This window comes from Cimex lectularius, unplaced genomic scaffold (assembly GCF_000648675.2).
Source record: "Cimex lectularius strain Harlan isolate CLEC.00 unplaced genomic scaffold, Clec_2.1 scaffold197, whole genome shotgun sequence".
In the NCBI taxonomy this organism is placed as follows: domain Eukaryota; kingdom Metazoa; phylum Arthropoda; class Insecta; order Hemiptera; family Cimicidae; genus Cimex; species Cimex lectularius.
This window is the reverse complement of record NW_019392961.1, coordinates 444,185-463,473: the sequence shown is the minus strand read 5'-3', so window position 1 is coordinate 463,473 and position 19,289 is coordinate 444,185. Positions and strand designations below refer to the sequence as shown.

The 19,289-nt window shown below is 33.7% G+C and overlaps 2 protein-coding genes across 3 annotated transcripts; one reads left to right on the top strand and one right to left on the bottom strand.

The window, feature by feature from the left end:
* Positions 1-523: 523 nt before the first annotated feature.
* LOC106665842 (cytochrome b-c1 complex subunit Rieske, mitochondrial) lies at positions 524-5,900 on the bottom strand. The gene is made up of 5 exons (XM_014392618.2): positions 5,548-5,900; positions 2,056-2,199; positions 1,555-1,732; positions 923-1,071; positions 524-849 (listed from the first exon to the last, which is right to left on the bottom strand). The coding sequence occupies exons 1-5, from the start codon at positions 5,750-5,752 to the stop codon at positions 710-712; spliced, it is 816 nt and encodes a 271-aa protein (XP_014248104.1). The 5' UTR covers positions 5,753-5,900; the 3' UTR covers positions 524-709.
* Positions 5,901-6,034: 134 nt separating this feature from the next.
* Positions 6,035-18,786, top strand: LOC106665841 (zinc finger protein chinmo). 2 transcript variants are annotated; one of them, XM_014392616.2, is made up of 6 exons: positions 6,035-6,159; positions 10,291-10,438; positions 10,503-10,720; positions 10,795-11,386; positions 11,976-12,164; positions 17,271-18,786. In XM_014392616.2, the coding sequence occupies exons 2-6, from the start codon at positions 10,321-10,323 to the stop codon at positions 17,492-17,494; spliced, it is 1,341 nt and encodes a 446-aa protein (XP_014248102.1). In that variant the 5' UTR covers positions 6,035-6,159; positions 10,291-10,320; the 3' UTR covers positions 17,495-18,786. The 2 variants fall into 2 exon arrangements, with proteins under 2 accessions (XP_014248102.1, XP_014248103.1); XM_014392617.2 differs by lacking the exon at positions 6,035-6,159 and adding an exon at positions 6,176-6,700.
* Positions 18,787-19,289: the final 503 nt, after the last annotated feature.

Below are 19,289 nucleotides of genomic sequence, written 5' to 3'. Positions count from 1 at the left end.
ATTTTATGCTATATATTTCAGTTGCTCGGATCACGTTCCTGGTCCATCTTCAGAGCTCGCTATTTAGCTAAATTGAATTTTGTGTCGCCTGTCAAAATTTTGAAATTGAATTGAGCCCGTTTTAAAATTGATCACCTCAATTGTGTTATTATGGATACGTACTATTCACTAGTATGTATCTATCAATTAAGTTTTTACATCCACTTTTGTACAACCTCAGTCCTTCGAATGGTCTTAAAAGAAATTTTATGCCTAGTTCTTAATTTGTCAAGCCAACCTGAAGATGCTATAAAATAATTTCTTCTCCGCCGACTAAAATGTGCATAAATTAGGCAGACATTTGATTTGCTGTGCTCTACTGTATTAACATTTGTGTCCTTATTTTGTGAAACATTAAACCATTACATAAAATAAAAAGAATTAATTAAAATAAAATATCTAATGTCATTTCTTGTTGAAAATTGATGTCTATTTCAACATTAAAGGTTAATAATCTGTCTACAAAGGAACAAAATATATTTGGTTTAAAATTATCAACAGTTTGTATTAACAACAATTTAATTAGTTTTTGGGTTTATAAACAAGACCAATTATATATTAGAACATTTGAAGGATGTGGAATAAATACACGACAAAACAGGAAAAACAATGTACAAAGATTTATACATGTTTATTTTAGCTAAAAAGTTTTGAATTCTAATAACTTAATTTATCCGACAAGCAGAGTCTTTTCATCTGTGAATTCGTAGGGTGGAATTTCAAGGTTGAGCGGTGCAGGCCCCTTGCGAATCCGGCCAGAGTTGTCGTAATGAGACCCGTGGCAAGGGCAGTAATATCCACCGTAGTCACCTGAAATAAGTGTCCAATGTCAAAAGGGAATTTGTAAAAATTTTAAACTGTACCAAACTGGACTAGGACGTACCGGCGTTTGCGATCGGTACGCAACCAAGATGGGTGCACACTCCGATAAGGATGAGCCACTCTGGCTTTTGAACCCTGTCTTCATCTTTTTCCGGATCTCTAAGTTCTGCCAAACTGACTTGTCGCTCATTGCTAATCTCTTCTTGCGTTCTGAAATATAAAAATGTGTAATTTTTTTTTTAAGTTTACCTATAAAATCATAAGGTTTTAATACGCAAATTTTACCAGTTTTCAGTATTAATTTCTTTTATTTTTACCAATGAAGTTAACTTAAAATTAAACGATTTACTACAGATAAAAGTCTGAATACAAAATTTGAAAGAGCAGCAATTTACAAATTTTATATTCTAATTTAAAGCCAACTGACAACTTTTTGAATAAATATTATATTTTAGGAATTAAAATAAATCCAGTGGGTGACTAGAGATGATCGAGCGACAAATTAATTCCACACAGGAGGATTTTTCATGCTGATAAAGATTTGTTTACAATATTTACTCAAATCAAATGTTCAAACAAAATCGCATTGGCAATCAACTGCCGCGCTTGTAACATAAGAATCCAACATTCTTGGGCACTGCTGTTAACTATAAATTATATGTATATACTTAATGTATATTTGTATGAAATTACCTGTGACGGATAAACAAAGGTTTTCCTCTCCATTTGACAGTGAAGCTTTTTCCTTCTGGGATATCTCCCAGATCAACTTCGATCTTTGCCAGGGCCAATACATCAGCAGAGGCACTCATCGACATTATAAACTTATTTACAGTAGCCTTTGCTGCATATGCGCCAGCTACTGCACCTCCTGTTTAAACATAAATGTATTATTTGATAAATTATATATGATTTCTTCCAAATAATAATATCCAATCTGTATAAGTGACAGTTGGATATTATTATTTGTTTTTCCTCCATGACATCAAACTTTATTTTAAACGAATTGAACTCAGAGTGTTGGGATTTTGAAAAGCCCATTTGTAATATGTCGGGTTCGAATCCAGCGACCCTGCATATGTATATGCACCCAGGACCTTTACCTTACAGTGATAAGCGCTGGGTCAATGCTTAAACCGTTACGAACACCGACGCCAGTATAAATTTTTCTAACTGAGTTTTCAAGGTGCTCACCTCCTACAACAAGATAGCTGAAAGTCTTTCTCGAATCATCGCTTTGTTTCGACGAGGTTTTTGGATCTTGGACAGATGCCCTCCTGTAAGGCGAGAAATCCGGGACAGGTATGTCTGTATGAGCAAATCTGACTTGGGTTGTAACTGAAACATAATCACAAAAAATAAATAAATACCAAAAAATGAAATAAATAAAAAAATAATACAGAAAATTTAATGTGATCAGTTGTGGCACTGATGCCTTGTGTTGAAACCGACGCGTAATTTATTTTCTTATTAAAAATTAGTTGGCTTAGTGGGCGGCTGAGTTAGGCTAATTGATACAGCCCTTTTACCTTGCATTTGGTTTTACTCAGGCTGAGTGCCTAGTCGTTCACAATGTCATAAAACTAGTTAATGTCTTTCCCCTTTCAACAAAGTATTTCTCCTCTTTAATTGCGCAAGAGGAGAAACAACAAGAAACTTATCTCCTATCTATCAAGCAACACAAGAAAATTATCTTCCAAAAAGTGCAGTTTATGTTTCACAGCCAAGGTCTTAAGTGCATTTTCTCACCATGCTCGGCAGAAAACTCTTAGGCCTTGGTGCGGACCAACGGGCATCATCCTACAGGAGCAATTTTAAGGTGAGTGAAACATTGCTACTCTCAGCAAGTGATTTTCTTATTTTTCAACATTAGTTACACATTTTTTTGTTGTTATTTATTTAAGCATTTAATGTATTTTTTATATTTTAATTACAATAAGCCTACGGCTTAATCACCTTGTATCATGGAATGTGGGGAAAAAACATTAGAAATAAATGATTTAGTACCCAAACTATTCGAAGAAGATAAGTCTGATTCAATTGATATACTACGGTGAAAGGAACTCTAAACTTTGTAATAATTTAATTGTAAATTTCTTATTTGAGGAATATTAGTATTGCCTAATTCTCTTACTTCTAAGCAGAGAATTATACCATTTAGTTCAGTGAGATTTCTTCTTGAGTTTTGCTAAGCGATGAACCTTTAACTTGGAGTATTGAGATTGTGTCCCACTGCATTCATGGTCAATCATATTTAATCAAATGGAACATAACATTTTTAATTAATTAAAGATTGACAAAAATACAACACTCCCATATTCGTTTCATGACTAACACTTATCAAACACAAACCGCACTGAAAATGGTGAATAGCCTTAGTTGTAAAGTCCTGATGCTGCTGGAACTTACTTCTAGTATGGGCATTCTCCTGAATAGATAACTCATTTGAAGGTGGCTCCAGACATGCCGATTGTCACCAAACATTTGCCAAGCCTGGAGATGCTTGTTTTAGCATTTACCAAATAGTACCTAATCCATGTGGGGTTTGTACAACGTCCTGGTTTGTGCGGAAACAGCAAATACGTATTTCCCAACTACCATGAGAGCCCTCAACGTACGACCAATGGACAACATTGAAACTGTCATTTCCGCAGCTGTGGTTACTGTTTTGTGTTGTGACACCAAACTCAGTCACGGTATGTTGGTACAATCCATCTCTAACCAACAGAAACAATGCTATGCTGTTCTTTCTTTTATACAACTATACGAGTTAGGAATCATTTATTATTGAACAATAAATAGCAATGTTGATTAATAATTACAGTTAATATATGTACAGTACAGTTGATTCCCAAATGTGTGGATGCTTTGAGTACGGTTACTTCGTGAATATTCGTGCACTTAAAGCGAACAAGAAAATCACAAAATATTTCTAAATGGTCTGTCATTAAAATATTATCTTTTTCTTTGGATTCTCTTATCAGTTTTTTTTATTTTATTTTATTTTTTTAAGCAGTTCCAAATAAAAGGGGAGAGGCAGCCTCTTTTGCCTTGGGTACTTTGGCTCGTTTAAGATATGGATCTGAGGTGAATGAATCTTTTAGTTACATTTTAAATAGTTAGGACCAAGTTGTGAACCCTGTTCCAATGATAAATCATCTGAGGTTCGGCTCATTGCACAATAGCCCAACAAATTCAAGCACAAGCTTCAAACATAAGGTTGCTGGGCTTTTAGATCCTTTAAATACAGACTTTGTGGCTTTTTAACTATGAATTCAATCACCCCTTTCCTGCAACATGTCACCTCTTTTAGCAAGGCAGTGGATAAATCAACAGATGGCTTAATGGGAAAGTTTGGAACAATTCTTTCTCACCAGGTGAAAACTGTGGGCCAATACGAGTAGCGCTTTTAGCTACGTTTTCAATAGTTTGCACCGACGCCTTCTACTGCTAATATGAAATCACCAGTAAGTTGTGTTCATGATGTCCTGCTAATGGATAGATTATCTGAGTAGATGGTCCATTCTGCAATGGGAAGGTTCAGAGATCTACTATTTCTCTCCAGTTGAACACCTTGAGAGTCATCACACGAAGGTTCTCTGAGGCGAGTGGTCTTTGAGCTACGCCTTCAATAGCCTCTGCTGCTAATATGAAACCATGATTACCATGAGATCCAGTCAATGTCAAAAGATTCTATTGTGCAATGGAAGGCTCGGATTACTTAAACATTCTTTTAAGAAATTTGTTGGGGCCATATTCACTTTTTAGCATGCCTTTTAGGCATTTCCAGATAAGTGGAAGTGGCAGCTTCTTTTTCTACCTTGGGTTATCAGCTAGCAAGATCAACAATGGCCTTGGCACCTAATGTACACACTCATGCGGAGTTCGTACAACGTCCCAGTTTGTGCGGAAACAGCGATACAAATTTGCCAAGTTCCATGCGAGTCCTCACTTACTACCAATCGTGATGGACAACAGTGAAACTGTGATTGCTGCAGCTGCTGTTACTGTTTTGTGAAGAGGATACAAATTCAGGCACAGAATACTATTGTCCAATTTTATTTTAGATCCGTTTTCACACATCGCAAACCTCATTCCGATTTTTTTGATTCGTTTTGAAGAGTTCCAAATTATGGTACAGATCGAGGAACAGTTAGGAAATCGTTTATTATTGAAAAATAAATAGCAATAAATAGAGGCAAATAGATACTATAGAGTGATGATTACAGTTGATTTACGTGCAGTATAGTTGATTCCCAAATGGTGGATGCTTTGAGTTCGGCTACTTCATGAATATTTATGCTCTTTGAAGTGGGCAATAAAACGGACTATTAGCTGAGCATGGCAAGCACCAAATATTGTTGCTCGGTGAATAACCAAGCTGCCGTTCCCACTAGTTGGGAAGCAACAAACCAGTATTGGGCGTATCCAGCACGTCTGAGGCCACCTTTAAAATGTGAAGGGACAGACCAACCATTTCTCTCCAGGTGAAATCATTGTGGCTGAATAGCTATGCCTTCCAATAGACACTCTGCTGCTAGTATCTCACCGCCTTTCCCCAGGCAATGGAAATGGAGTTGGTACATCGTTCACAGGAAGGAAAGTGCCAAGAATAGAAAATTTGTTCTTTATCGTTTCCCGATGACCCGATTTCAAGTGTTTTTATATTTAGATGTAAAAGCTCACCGGCTGGTCCGGCTTTCACCCTGACATCCCCGCAAGGGAAGACCTTCCTCAGAGAGGATCCGGTGAGGATTTGCTGCGGAGGGTCGACAGTCAACGGGCTCTGCAATACGACGGTCGCAGAGAGGCTCTTCCCCGACGTGGCGGCCATCTGGGAGGCGCCCCTCAGGTAATTCGCCAGGCACGACTTCGCGACGGCGTTTATCATTTTCCGCAGTGATCTGGAAAAAGTCCTAGAATGAGGAGAAATCCACCGATCCGAGGAAGAGAGTCTCAGCTGTCCTAGAGAAAATTTAGTACGAGTAAACGACACCAGGCGACGTCCGAAGAAATTGCCCTTTTCAATTTTTTCAGTTTTTCCTGATATTTTAGTAATTAGAGTTTTTTCCTGTTTAGATGAAATCAATAATTATATTTATAGTTTTTATTAATTTAGATGGAGGTTTGGACTATTTTTATTTTAGTGGAGCGTCTATGGTTTTGAGTCGTAAAAAAATTCGCGCGTGCGAGTTGCAAAGTTATCAGCACTGTTTCCGTCAGTAGGACGAAATTTCTTTTTATGCAAGGTTTACAGAAATTAGGATATTTATATATAGTGTAAGGAAAGGGCATAAGGTAATTTGTTTTTGTATTATAATTAGTTTAAAAGGTGGTTTTTAATCGGTTCGAGTGCGCGACCGTCTCTGTCCACGGAGCTCGGAGTGTCGTCCCGTTAAAATCGCCGAGTGTTTCTGTTGCACTAAATGATTGTGTGGATGTGCATGAATCGTGTCAAGATGGTTGCAATGCGAATATTTTTCGCGTAGGCCTACGACTCGACCGACCTCGGCCCCCAGTCGCGCATTAACGTATGAAATCGCGGTTTTCGACATTATTTCGACCCGTTTCCACAGTTTCGCGACTTTCTGTATTGATATCGCCTCGGTTAACCATTATTCGTACGACCTTGTCCGGGGAATTTACACCCAGTGGTCATTACGTATTTTGTTATTATTAAATATGCGACCGTTCCGTTATTCAGCACGTTTTCTATTTTTCTCAACGTATCGTACGAGTTTGGATTCGATTTAGACTTTCGCCTTCGTAAGTCGTTTTTACAAGAGAAAATAGGACACGATTCGTGTTAGAGGTCATTCTAGAAATGCATAATTTCAAGGTGAGATCTATAAACTCTAGCATTTCGTAGTTCTCTCTATTTTTGCTAATTGACATTTTCCACCTTTGAACGGCCCATTTTTGGGCAAAACTTATTAAAATTTCCCCTATTGATGATTGGTACAAAATTACCAACCATGGTAAACAAATGAGAATGACAAAAAATCCGCATAAAAATTAAGCATTTCTAATTTACATTAACAACAATTACAACACGAATAATAAATAAAAACCCATTGTCATTTAGAAATGAACAGAAATAAAAAAAAAGATTTTATTAAAAACAAAAAAGTCATAATTTTAATTTTGTCATATTATTTCACCATAAATCCTACGACAATATGGCACATTCACAAAAATCACTGTTAAAACAACAAAAAGTAATAAAATTTTACAAAAATTTCACAATAAACTTTTAATTTTTTCCTCAGTGTTATTCAGCATAAAATCAGTGTGAAATAGTAAACAGTTTCAATATATAATTTTTTAAATATATATAGCACTTTTGAAGCTCTGTTTGTTTTAAGAGGAAGCCAGTCAGAGCTTCGAAATACATATATAAAAAAATCAAAACAAAAACTGATTGAATAAAATATTTGAGCACTATTTACAACCCTACACGTAAGAACCAAAATTTTCCTCTTTTTATCTCGTGACTACAACAAATTTTACAACACCTACAATATTCTCATAATTAATAATGAATATTATTATTAAAAAAAAAGAAACAAAGCAACATTTATTACAGAAACAAACCACAAAATGTCATATTTTGAGAAAAACTCAGAACAGAAATTTTCGTTCTTAACATAAATTTTACAAACCTACAAATATCCTTGTAATTAATAATGAAAGTTATTAAAAAAAGTGGAGAAACAAAGTAACATTTATTACACAAACAACAAAATGCCAAACTTTCAGAAAAAAAGGAACAAAAAATTTCACTTTCATCCTATGACTACAAAATAAATCTTAAAACAAACTAACAATATCCAAGTAAATAATAACCAACATTATTATGTTTTTAATGTATAGAAACTCAAACCGTTAGAAAACTTAGTAAATAAAATTAAACGTATTAATACCTTAATTTATTGTTACAAGGTAAATCTTATAAAAAAATTCATTGATTCAAAAATTTAAACAAATTTTGTAAAGTGAGTAAAAATAGACACAACTTTACTACTTGATACCTTTTTTAAGAATCTAATAGGAAAATGTTCAAATTTCAACGTTATCTTATTATTTCGGTATAAATATTGCGAACAACGTTTAAATTGCAAAGATGTCATTATAAGAAAAAATATTTTTGCAGTTTTAATGGGAGAGAAATCAGTACATTTGCAATTGGCCCAAGACCTACAATTAATGACCAAAACTATTCTTAAAAAGTTAGAAAGCTAACACAATTTTTACAAAACAGAACACATTGAAAACTTATTTGTACCATTGTTACTTGTTGTACAACAATTGTTTATAAAATAAAGCCAGTCTTTCTCCATGTAAACAAAAATTAGAAAACCCTGAAAACAAAATGTAAACAATTGTCTTTACAGTATATATCTTATATTGGAAATTAACCATTATTTTACTAACTGTAAGTAGGAACTATTCTTTTATAAAGAATGATCAACACGCTCCACCATTTTATCATTTCTATAAAATAACCATTTTCATTTTGTCTTCAATTACTACTAGTACTACAATTTAAATCTTATAATAAATCTACAATTATTAAATAACTAACAAGGCCAGGATTGAGGACTCTGAAACGAGTTTTTCCAATGTTTCTGAGTGTGTGAGTGAGAGATTGTATTTTTTAAATTTATTTAATGTGTGAAAACCATCTAAATAACTATAGAAACAAATTAAACATTTAAATTATTTTATTTATTAACTTATTTTATTTATTTGGTTTTTAAAGAATTGGTAAACAAGCAATTTTTGCCCTCAAATATAAATGACAGAAGATAAAAAATTTATTATTACAACAGTAATATTTAAATAAAAATTAATAAATAATTTATGTAATGTGTTGATTTACACTAAAATATTTATTTATCAGATGGCTAAATTGGTCCAGTCTGGCTACAAATAGTTGTCCTACTGATTATCAGCCAGTTGAAAAATAGTGGCAGTATTTTTTAAAAAAATTTTCAAGTCCTTTTTTAAATAAATCAAGTGCAGATTGGCGATATCAACTACATATTTCAGTTTTTGATACATAATCGAGTTTTGATTTTCTAAGTTTCGACATACATACATTCGAGAGGAATATTGTTGAACACGTTTTGTTATCACCTTGCTTCCAATATCGATAAAGCTTAAAATAATTTTTAAAATGAAAACAAGCCAAATTTATGCGACATCTATGAATAGACAGTCACGAATCATCCTGATCTGTCTATTCTTGTTTAAAATTATTATTTTTAACTCATCTAAAGGCATTGGAGGAAGTAGGCAGGATAATCAGGATTAATAATATAAAAATGTAGCTTGTTGGTTGGCTAATGGTTAATGTATTTGAATGAATATTATAGTTTTTCTTTTCAGTCTTTTTTTCTCTATATTTTGGTGTATGTTTATTAGTTGTATATTTTTAGTCTATATTTGAATGTAGCTAGCGTTCTATATTAATAATTTTGTTAAATTTTGTTGTTTTGCTGACGATTTTGTCTATAAGTTTAATAATATTTAAAAGATATAAAATTAACATTTTATATTTATGGTGGGTTTTTTTACATTTGGATTTGTAGATACAAACTTTCAAAAGCACTTTGATTGTAATTAATTAAAATTTTCAATCGAAGACAGTTTAGTTTTAATTGATACATATTAAATTTGATATATNATATAAAAGAAGTAGTACAGATAGTACATATAAAAACTAACATTCTTGGGGAGATTATTTTTTACAAATAATAAAAACAGAATACTGAGTCTGGTTGACTGATAAGACATGTGCTGTAAATGTAATGTGTTTTTGCGATTTCATTTTCAAACCTTGCTTGACTGGTGAAAAAGTAAATAAACAAATATGTGAAAAAGTCAAACGAGTAGTAGAATTGGTTTAAATACATATGCCTCATTTGCTTGACTCCTTGGGGCCTAATTGAAGAATTGTTTGAGTCTATTTATAATTTAGGTTGAATCAGAATCAATTGTGGTATATATTTGCTAATTTTTAACCATGGGTATTATATTTTTGTAATTCTTCCTCATTAAAAAAATTATTAATTTATTAAGTATTAAAAATATATTTTATTTTTAAATTTAACACAGAATATTTAATTAAACTTAAAGTTTATAAATTTAGGCTCCCCCAATTCAGCATTGTATTTTATGTTTACAATACAATTTATTCAAAATAAATAACTAAAATGAAACACTATTGTTTTAAACAAAATTGACAACTAATTTGCAATTTTTATTATTTTAATAACTCGTCAGACTCGTTGACATTATATAAATGCCTAGACTTGCTTTGAGTGAGTTTTGTTGCAATATTGATAAAATTAGAACACTTTTTGTCGTATCATTTTTATGTTATCATTATGTCAATTTTAATATTTAATTTTTTTAATATTTCAGTTAGGGTAATACATCTCAAGGTACCCTGGAATGGACCCACAGCAGCAGTTTTGTCTAAAGTGGAATAGTTTTGGGAGTAATTTAGTCACTACCTTTGACAGTTTATTCAAATCTGAAAGCCTCACAGATGTTACACTATTTTGCGAAGGTTGTTAAAATATTCCATTGTTTTAATTGAACACGTTTATCATTTGCCGTTTTTGTGTTTGTAGGAGTGACGTTCAAAGCACACAAACTCATATTAGCGGCATGTAGTAAACATTTTCAAGACTTGTTTGAAGCAGCTCCACACTGTCCCAGTGTTCTAGTGATACTCGATGGAACCTCTTCAAGCAATATGTCAGCTCTCCTTGAATTCATGTACAAAGGAGAAGTACATGTATCACACGAAAGCTTATCAAGCTTTCTCAAGGCAGCTGAATGTTTGCAAGTATGTCGGACATCAATTTTTGCCTATTTCATATAAATATATTTTTTATTATTATTATTATTTTTTTTTAACAGGTAAAAGGGCTGTCGATAGAACACGAGAAATTGGCAGCAGCTCAAACACAAGCCGCAAATAATGAACTCCCAGGAAGCGAATCACCGAGGGGTGGGAAGTCAAAGTGCAGTATGACACTCACGAGCAACGGGTCAATGAAGGATGGTGTGTCCGAGCGAGAAAATAGCGGAGAAATGCTCCCTCCATCGACATCCTCTCCTTACACTCCCCCTGTCCTTTCCCCGTACATGCACCACTACATGGTGGCGGCATACGAGCAGCGAGTGCCAGCGTCAAGCTATGACAATCTTCCCAGAAAGAGACATCACAGATCGCCTAGCGATCCAATGAGGAATTCATCGATGAGAGCTTCTGTGCTGAGAGACGGGAGCAAACCCGAAAGAGAATCGCCCCTGTCGCTCGCTTACCACCAAGCCGCTTCTCCCCAGCCACCCCCTTACCAATCCCCAAGATACGAAACTACTACATCATCCGACACACCCGCTTCTGCACCGACTCCCACTCCAGTCAGTTCGGTGCCTTTTGACAGATCTGCTGCTGTGGAATCAGATACACCGCCTGATCTGTGGCGATCCTCCAGTTGTCCTGAAGGTAAATTTCTAATACTGATTTTTTTAAAAAATAATGTTAAATTCTCTTTTTTAAGATAAATATTATTATATCATTCAATTAATTAAGGTTGTTTGGTCAAGTGGCCCACAAAAAATAGTGGAATTATTATAATAAACATTCATTTTAAAATTTAATGAACTATTTTTTTGATCAACAAATAGTTGTTAGGATTTTGACGTTAGTCCTAGTTAAAATTTAACAACGTTGTATGAATCGGATTTATATATACATTTTTTTTTACAAATAAATTGGTTTTAATCATATTTGTTTGAGTAATTGTAATACTTTTTAAATTGCAATAAAAGCAGAGAGTCTCAGGTTTTGTTCAATTTTAATTTATTATAATTTTCAATAAAAATTTAATAACTTCTAAAATATTTCTTTTTTTAATTATCAAATGTGGCTCACTTGCGTCATGTGATTTAATTATAAAAAATACATTTTTAAATGATTATAGCATATATGTATTTCTTGAAAATATATGTTGCTGTTAGTAATGATGGTTATTATTACTACATTGTATTTATTGTTTTTATAGTTTGAATGACATTTATTTTTTATTTGTCAGATTTAAGTGTAAAAGTGGAGCCGCCAGGAAGTGAGAGAGTTATAAAGAATGAATGGGGCTATACAGAGACTAACACACAACAAGAATGTCAACCTCCGGATATAATGTCTTCGAACGTTTGGAACTGTTCGTCCAGTACAAAACTCTCAACTGCTCACAAAGGAGCACCAACGGCTACGACTCCTGATGGTGAGTGTAATAATAGAGCATTAAAAAAAATAGCCTATAGAGGAAAGTAGGTTGATTAACTTTCTTTCCTATTTTCCACCAGCTCATTAAACTGAATGTATTCCAATGTAACAATTAATTGGCATCATGCTAATTAAGCTATTGGCTTGCTTAATAATGCCCTCTGGGAATTTTCAACATTTTCAGCATTGTCTTTCATTTATTGGTAAAGTTTTGTCTGATGCAAAAATGGGCAGTCCACTCTGGTTTATTAGGTATCGGTGATAAAAGGGTAGGGGTTGGAGTGTCAGAGGGTTCCTTTATTTGATCTCACTCATGTAATCAACAACCCCCCTCCTTCATAGTATTGATTGGAACACATCACCCACCATTTAAAGAGAGTGGGGGAGTAAGAGTGAGCAAAGGGGTGAGGGTGACTCCAGAAACAGAGGTCCACACTCATAAATATAATTGATATTTTTGATTCCCCTCCTCCGCAAATGTCCAAATCAATATTTCCCCTCTCTGGACCAATGACCATCTGATGCAATCTTTTGGATTATTTACAAACCCTTTTTATAAAATCTTAAAAAGTTCAATTTCATATCAGTCACTTTTTTTTAGGAGGGATAAAATTTATAAATTTAACAATTATAAATTGATCTTGATTATAAAATTAAATTAATTGTTAGATAACATAGAACACTCATTCCTAACTTTGATAGATATAAATAAACTTGCCAATAAAATTCAAATGGAACAAAAAAACCCTGATATGCTTATCAACTCCCTCTAGGGGCCTGCTAAAAACATGTCTGATATGTCTGATTATGGACAATGAATAGATAAGCTTGAAGTTTCAATTAAAGTGATCAGAAATCAAAAAGTCTTTTTTAATTGGTCTATTTTATTAAACACAGGCACATAGTTAATGATTTTAATTTTTTCTTTAGTTTGCTTTCTTTTGTAAATTAATAGTTTAAAACAAAAATCAGAGATCACAGTTTTCTTTTTAAATTATTTTTTTAATTTTTTTTTTAATGTAGAGGGAAATAAATCTTTAAATCATTATTAATTTTGCTAACTTATGAATTTTTTCCTACATTTATTTGCAGTGATTTATCACCAGTAGATTGCTAAATTATTTATAAACATACTGTATGCCCTTTCTGACACTCCAATTATAGTAAGACTTTAAAAAGGTAAACAGATGTGCAAGAATTTACAAAGAGTAAGGAAAAAAATCATTATGATTTGTGTAAGGGTTTAGCGTTTAAGGTACATACCATAAAAATGTAAACTAAATTTAATTCAGTGTTGTCACAAGCAAAAACTTGCACCAACTTGGTTATCTTTTTTACTTATTTTGGATCTTAGCTTAATATTTATTTGATGGTTAGTTGATTTAATTTATAATTAAGATTCTTGGGGGCGTCAGTGGCTGCAACGGTTTGGGTGTTGACCTGGCGCTCATCACTGTATGGTAAAGATCCCGGGTTCGAAACCGACATACTTACAAATGGGATTTTTTTCAAAAACACCAGCACCCTGAGGGTTTATATGACCTCTGCTGTTGCGAACCCTCGTAAAAAAATTAAGATTCTTGTACTTTAATATCCAGTGATTCCTCTTACCTGGATAATTTATTCAAGATATTTCATCAAGTTATAAAATGGTTCTTGTCTGATGTTACCCAGAACAGAACAGAATTTTATATACAATTATATACATTATATAAAATGGTAAAGTTTCTGTCTAGTGACACTTACCTCCAGCCAGTTAGAATATAACAAAATTTTTATTATTTACATTAGTTTTTCTCTCGAAGAGGAAAAATATTAGATTAAAAAATCCCCAGTAACTGTATGATGTTACCCAGTTGTGTAAAAAGGATTGAACAACCATACCCTTTAAATCTTTAGTTTGGTATGTCGAATCCAATTTTGTTTTTCGCCATCTTTACGCCATGTTTTTACCCCACAAAAGCCAAGGTGTAAGTTCATCACCTCGCAGACCTCGAAAATAAATTTTATGCTATCCTGTAAATGTTCGAACAAGATTAATATTAGAAGAACATGTTAAGTAATTACACCCAGGTACTGAAAAGTTGTTTCAAAACTTGTACAAACAATTTAAAATGACATTTCCAGTGAAATCCTTACTCAAAAAATAGCTGTGGGTCAAATTATATATGTACAAAGTAGATTTGATTAAACCCAAACCCTTCTGCGACAGGAATATTTACAATTTAAGAAATTTATAAAATAGAAGCTGAGGTGAGATGAGAAGCTCAAATTTTACTGAGATAAGTTTTCCAGTGGATTCGAAGAAATGATCTATCTTCCTGCAAAATTTGAAAGTACAGAATGCTTAAGATGAAGCAGGAAGAAACTTGGAATTTAACAGGTTTGTTGTTAGTGTATTGCTGATCCTGCAACGAGAGCTGTGATGGTCAGATCGTTGAGACATCCAACTCGTATTCACCACTCTAATAGCTCTGGGGTGGCCTAACCCTTGCACTTTTGGTTGAGAATCATTTGACAAAAGTACTGTAAAGTGGTTCTGACCCCCTCATCCACGACACCAAATGGGGTTGAGCACTCCTGTATGACCAAAAATTCCAATTCTAAAAAAATAACAGCAGATACCTCTATACATTTACTAGTAGGCTTTTTATGGGAAAATGTTTTCGGAAGTAGCATAAACGTAGAAAAATTCTGTATAAAAAAGAAAAGTACCCTCCTGAAAATATTTGACTCAATGCTGTACTTGTTTTATGGTTGTATGGCCTATTCTTCAGCCCAAAAAACATGCCTGCGGAAGCTCGATAGGCTCTACTATCAGGGTCTTTGGCGGTCTCTGGCACAGCCAGGACAAGAACTATGGCCAGCCTGTTCTGCGAGCTGGAAGTGCTGCCACCCGAATTTCGGAGGGAGCAGCTCATCTTCAGCTATGCAACGAGGTTCCTTGCCAATCTGAGTCATCAGCTTTCAGGTCCCCCTCTCTCTCATTCTCCAAGTTCAACTCTCCCAGCCGTACTCGTTTGGGAAGATCTTGCCATGTTGGCCAAATCATTTACTCCACCGTGCCTTTACTGAGCTTCTTCTTGGAGCTTAGGTCTAGGTGCACTGGGGGTCCACTGACAAAGGTGTGGCGTATATTGCTTGGGTGCATCACTTCATGGTTGCTTCTGCTGTGCTGTAGCATTTACATGGCAGCACAGGGTGATTTGAGATGACAGTGGCTACTGACTCCCACGTGTGGTTACTGATGTCCATGACAGGTTATCCGTTGACTCTCTTTAGCTTTCTGGTTACCTAAGGACGTAGGTCTGGTGGTTAATGAAAAACGTCCCAAACTCAGAGCTTAACCACTGTGATCTGGCCCTATGAAGAATGCAAAAGAACATGATTAAGGAGGGGAGGCAATATCAGTGTGCTCAATTGACAGAGAAGCTCTCAAAAGCACTGTCGTTGGGCCCTCGAAGGGGCCTGGAGGATCTGACTTGTAGAAGAAGGGTTATTCTCACCCGATTAAGAATAGGCCTTGCTAGGTTAACACATAAGCAATTACTTTTGGGGCAAAGCAGTGTCCAGCATGCACAGAAAGGTTGTTCAATGTGTCCCACTTAATTGAAGAGTGCAGTGGTGCAGTTCCTTGGCCCTATACAGAGAGTGTGCAGGAATGCCACCTGATCTGTGATTGAGCATTGCAGAGAGTAGGTCAATCCCCTGAATATAGTAATAATTGTGTATACCTAGTTTGTGTTGAGAGTGAATGTATTTATTAGCATGAATATGTGATGTGAGAGGATCGATGGCGGAATATCGGCCCTCAATTAGGTTTAGTTTATGTATAATATTGAGTACTCCATCACCCTAATTGAATGAATGATGTGTAAATAAGATTGAATGGAATTAAATATGAATGAAAGTATGCCCCACCCTAGGGGCCAACCTCTGTGGCTGGGCGGATAAGACTGATGCCTGTCTCAGATTGCCAATCGGGTGGGTGATTCTCGAGTTGTCTGGTGGTTTACTGTAAATAGCAAAAGCTGGAATTGTGGTAGACTACAAGAAGCGAATAGGCTCAACTCAGCACATTTGCATGTATGTGCGGATTTGAGCCTATATAAATTCAAAATCTAGAAAAATAAAGAAATAAATAACAGTTTCAATCAGCACAAGTAATTTCATAAATGAATAAGAACTCACCTGAAGTTTAAACTAACGAAAAAGCATAATATAATTTTAATTCTTTCTTTATTTTTTTTTCCATTTGAATTCTACTTTGCCATAACTTTTTATTTATACCCTTCATGGCCATCTGAAGGTTTTTGGGAGAAAAACAGTAAAACAGATTGTATTTCTCATATGAGCAGTTTAATTAAAGATAACGCCCTGAAATTAATCTCCATGAAGAATGGACTAGAGGTTTATTTTGTAGCATCATCAAAAACAGTACTGCCCCTGACCTCTTCTGAACCTGTCTTTGTCCAATAAGACAAATTGTTTTAGTCTCATCTGTCATGTGACTCCATATTTCATTAGGTCAATTCATGCTGAAGTGCAATATCCTCTGCACTGAGAAGCATTTTAAATTGATCATCGCTGTGATGCAAAAAACATAAAAGTACGTTAGAACTTGATTGACACTGAATAAATAGCAAACTACTTTTTTGAAAAGAACGCTGAGAGCCAAAATCCTAGATTTAATGCCAAAATGATAATACTGAATCATCTTTCGTCTTCTCCAGTTAGATATTTTTATTTATCTATATTTAAATCATCTTTTATCTTCTCCAGTTAGATATTTTTATTTATCTATATTTAAATCATCTTTTATCTTGTCCAGTTAGATATTTTTATTTATCTATATTTAAATAAAATCCAAGTGGTGAAGTTTTTGGCCTGTGAGTAGATGTATAAAATGTTCTTTCCAATTTGTAATGTTTATGTTCAATTACAAAACAATATAATTTTTTTTTGTAGTAAGTAAAGAGGTAAAAGAAAAGGTAAACCAAATTCAAATAAATGTGACAGTCCTGATATGTTATTGTCAAACCAAATTGGAAACAATTTAATTTCTGTGCATAAACCTAGACGAAAACAAATATTTTCATTACAGGTAAGAAACTACAATGTCCATTCTGTGAACGACTTTACGGGTATGAAACAAATTTACGGGCACACATACGGCAACGGCATCAAGGGATTAGAGTTCCATGTCCATTCTGCTCACGCACATTCACAAGAAACAACACGGTGAGGCGTCATATAGCGCGTGAGCACAAGACAGAACTTAGTCTCAAGGCTCTCCAGTCAGCTCAGGTACAAAACCACAACCAGTAGTCCCAACGGACGGACCACAAACCTCAACACATATACCTCATTTGATCTTTTTCTTTTTTAATTGATTTTATTTTGAAATAAGCATTATAATAGTAAGTAGAAATAGGTATTATTGAAATATTATTATAAACACAAAACATATTATACAAATTATTATAAACCATTGTTATAAGAGAAATTTACAAAGGGTTTTATCTATGCGTTGTCAGCGTACCAGACAATTTATTTGTTCCACATTACTGGGAACTGTTAGATATGGCAAGGCACGTTGTGACGTTGTGATGATGATAGGTCTGATTTGTGTGCCTTGTCGTTAGATCCCTTCTACGTAACACATTCACAGCTATATTTTTCTTTTTCTAGAAGAACTAGTCATTCGAGTGCAACTCAACAAAATTTTCTTTATGATTTTTCTTTTTAATTTCTTAATTTTTTTTTTTTTTTTGTGTTAGCAGAGTTGTCTCTGTTTGCACTGTATACTACTCAGGAATTTTACGCTATGAGAAAAGCCCCCTCTGAGAATGCAGCCCACTATTACTAAGCTCTTGTGCCAAAATTGAAAAGGAAATAATTAAAATAAACCTGTGTATCAAAACAAACTAATTGAATCAGGCATTATTTTTTGGTCTATGTTTATAGTAAATGCTTTCGAGCCTATGGGGGAAGGCTTAACATATTTTTAACAGCATTTACTATTTGCTCCTAGTCAGTTAAATCCTAGTGTTTAGGTTGTTTCTAATCCGTTCTTACAGTTTTATTGTCGTTCACTAAGGTTCAGCAGTATTTTTACATGTTGTTGTTCGACCTCAGATCTGAAACATCACCCTTTTGCCTTTGTATGGTTATGTTGTCGTTTGCATTTTTTTTTAAATTCTCCTTCCTCGATAACTGTACAGTCTTTATGTGTAAATAATATTATATACGTTGTTTCATACAACTTACCTCAGGTCATTTATTTTCAACTATGTACAGATTTATATAAATCCTAATGTTAACAGTTTTTTTATATATATTTTGCTATTGATATTATAATGTGTATCATACCATCGTCACTATCAGGTTATTAACAGTTAAAGCAGATCTACTGCTGTGCATCTCAGGTAGTTCATACAGTGTACAAATCGGGATAAACTAATTAAATATATAGATTTATAAGCGTATTTTATGTTGATAATAATACTTATAAATGAACGAAATAGTTAAATCATTAGTTGTGGCTGTACCGTTAATAATGTAATAATGTTCCCTGCTACTAATATAAATATAATATAATTCATAAACAAGCAGATATATTATCATAAATATATATATTTTTAATATAATTACATAACTTTAATATCTGTTTTATGTTTTTATAGTTTTATATACAGAAATATATAGACAATATTATTATTAAATATACCACCGTGCTACACTGACCAAATAATTACATGTCAGTTTTTTATAATTAACCAAATACAGACTTTATAATATAAGATTTAATAAATGAGTGATTACAGAACGAATGAATAGAAGTACAAAAACCAAATTTTTGTACGATACAGTAAAGCCAGCTGTGATGTCAGATTCAATTTAATTTATAATAAATAATTAATAGTAAACAGATTTTCCGCTAGGTAAAATTGTCCCAAATTCCTAAAATAATAATAAGTGCTTTTATTTAGTAAAAATAAAACAACAAAAAAACGGTTCTTTTTTCTAAGGGCTTTCTTCATACCTCAAAACACATGTATGCCGCTGATAAAACAATACATGTTTACATATGTGATGACAGTTGTTCATGTTAGTAGATAAC

What these genes read in the sequence shown, in the direction of transcription:
- LOC106665842 (XM_014392618.2), bottom strand. Translation starts at nt 5,752, where the DNA reads ATGATAAACGCCGTCGCGAAGTCGTGCCTGGCGAATTACCTGAGGGGC. An exon ending in GGTGAAAGCCGGACCAGCCG is followed by an intron (nt 2,200 to 5,547) that starts GTGAGCTTTTAC and finishes ATTATGTTTCAG; the next exon opens with TTACAACCCAAGTCAGATTT. An exon ending in CCTTTGTTTATCCGTCACAG is followed by an intron (nt 1,072 to 1,554) that starts GTAATTTCATAC and finishes TTTATATTTCAG; the next exon opens with AACGCAAGAAGAGATTAGCA.
- LOC106665841 (XM_014392616.2), top strand. Translation starts at nt 10,321, where the DNA reads ATGGACCCACAGCAGCAGTTTTGTCTAAAGTGGAATAGTTTTGGGAGT. An exon ending in AGGCAGCTGAATGTTTGCAA is followed by an intron (nt 10,721 to 10,794) that starts GTATGTCGGACA and finishes TTTTTTTAACAG; the next exon opens with GTAAAAGGGCTGTCGATAGA. An exon ending in AACGGCTACGACTCCTGATG is followed by an intron (nt 12,165 to 17,270) that starts GTGAGTGTAATA and finishes TTTTCATTACAG; the next exon opens with GTAAGAAACTACAATGTCCA.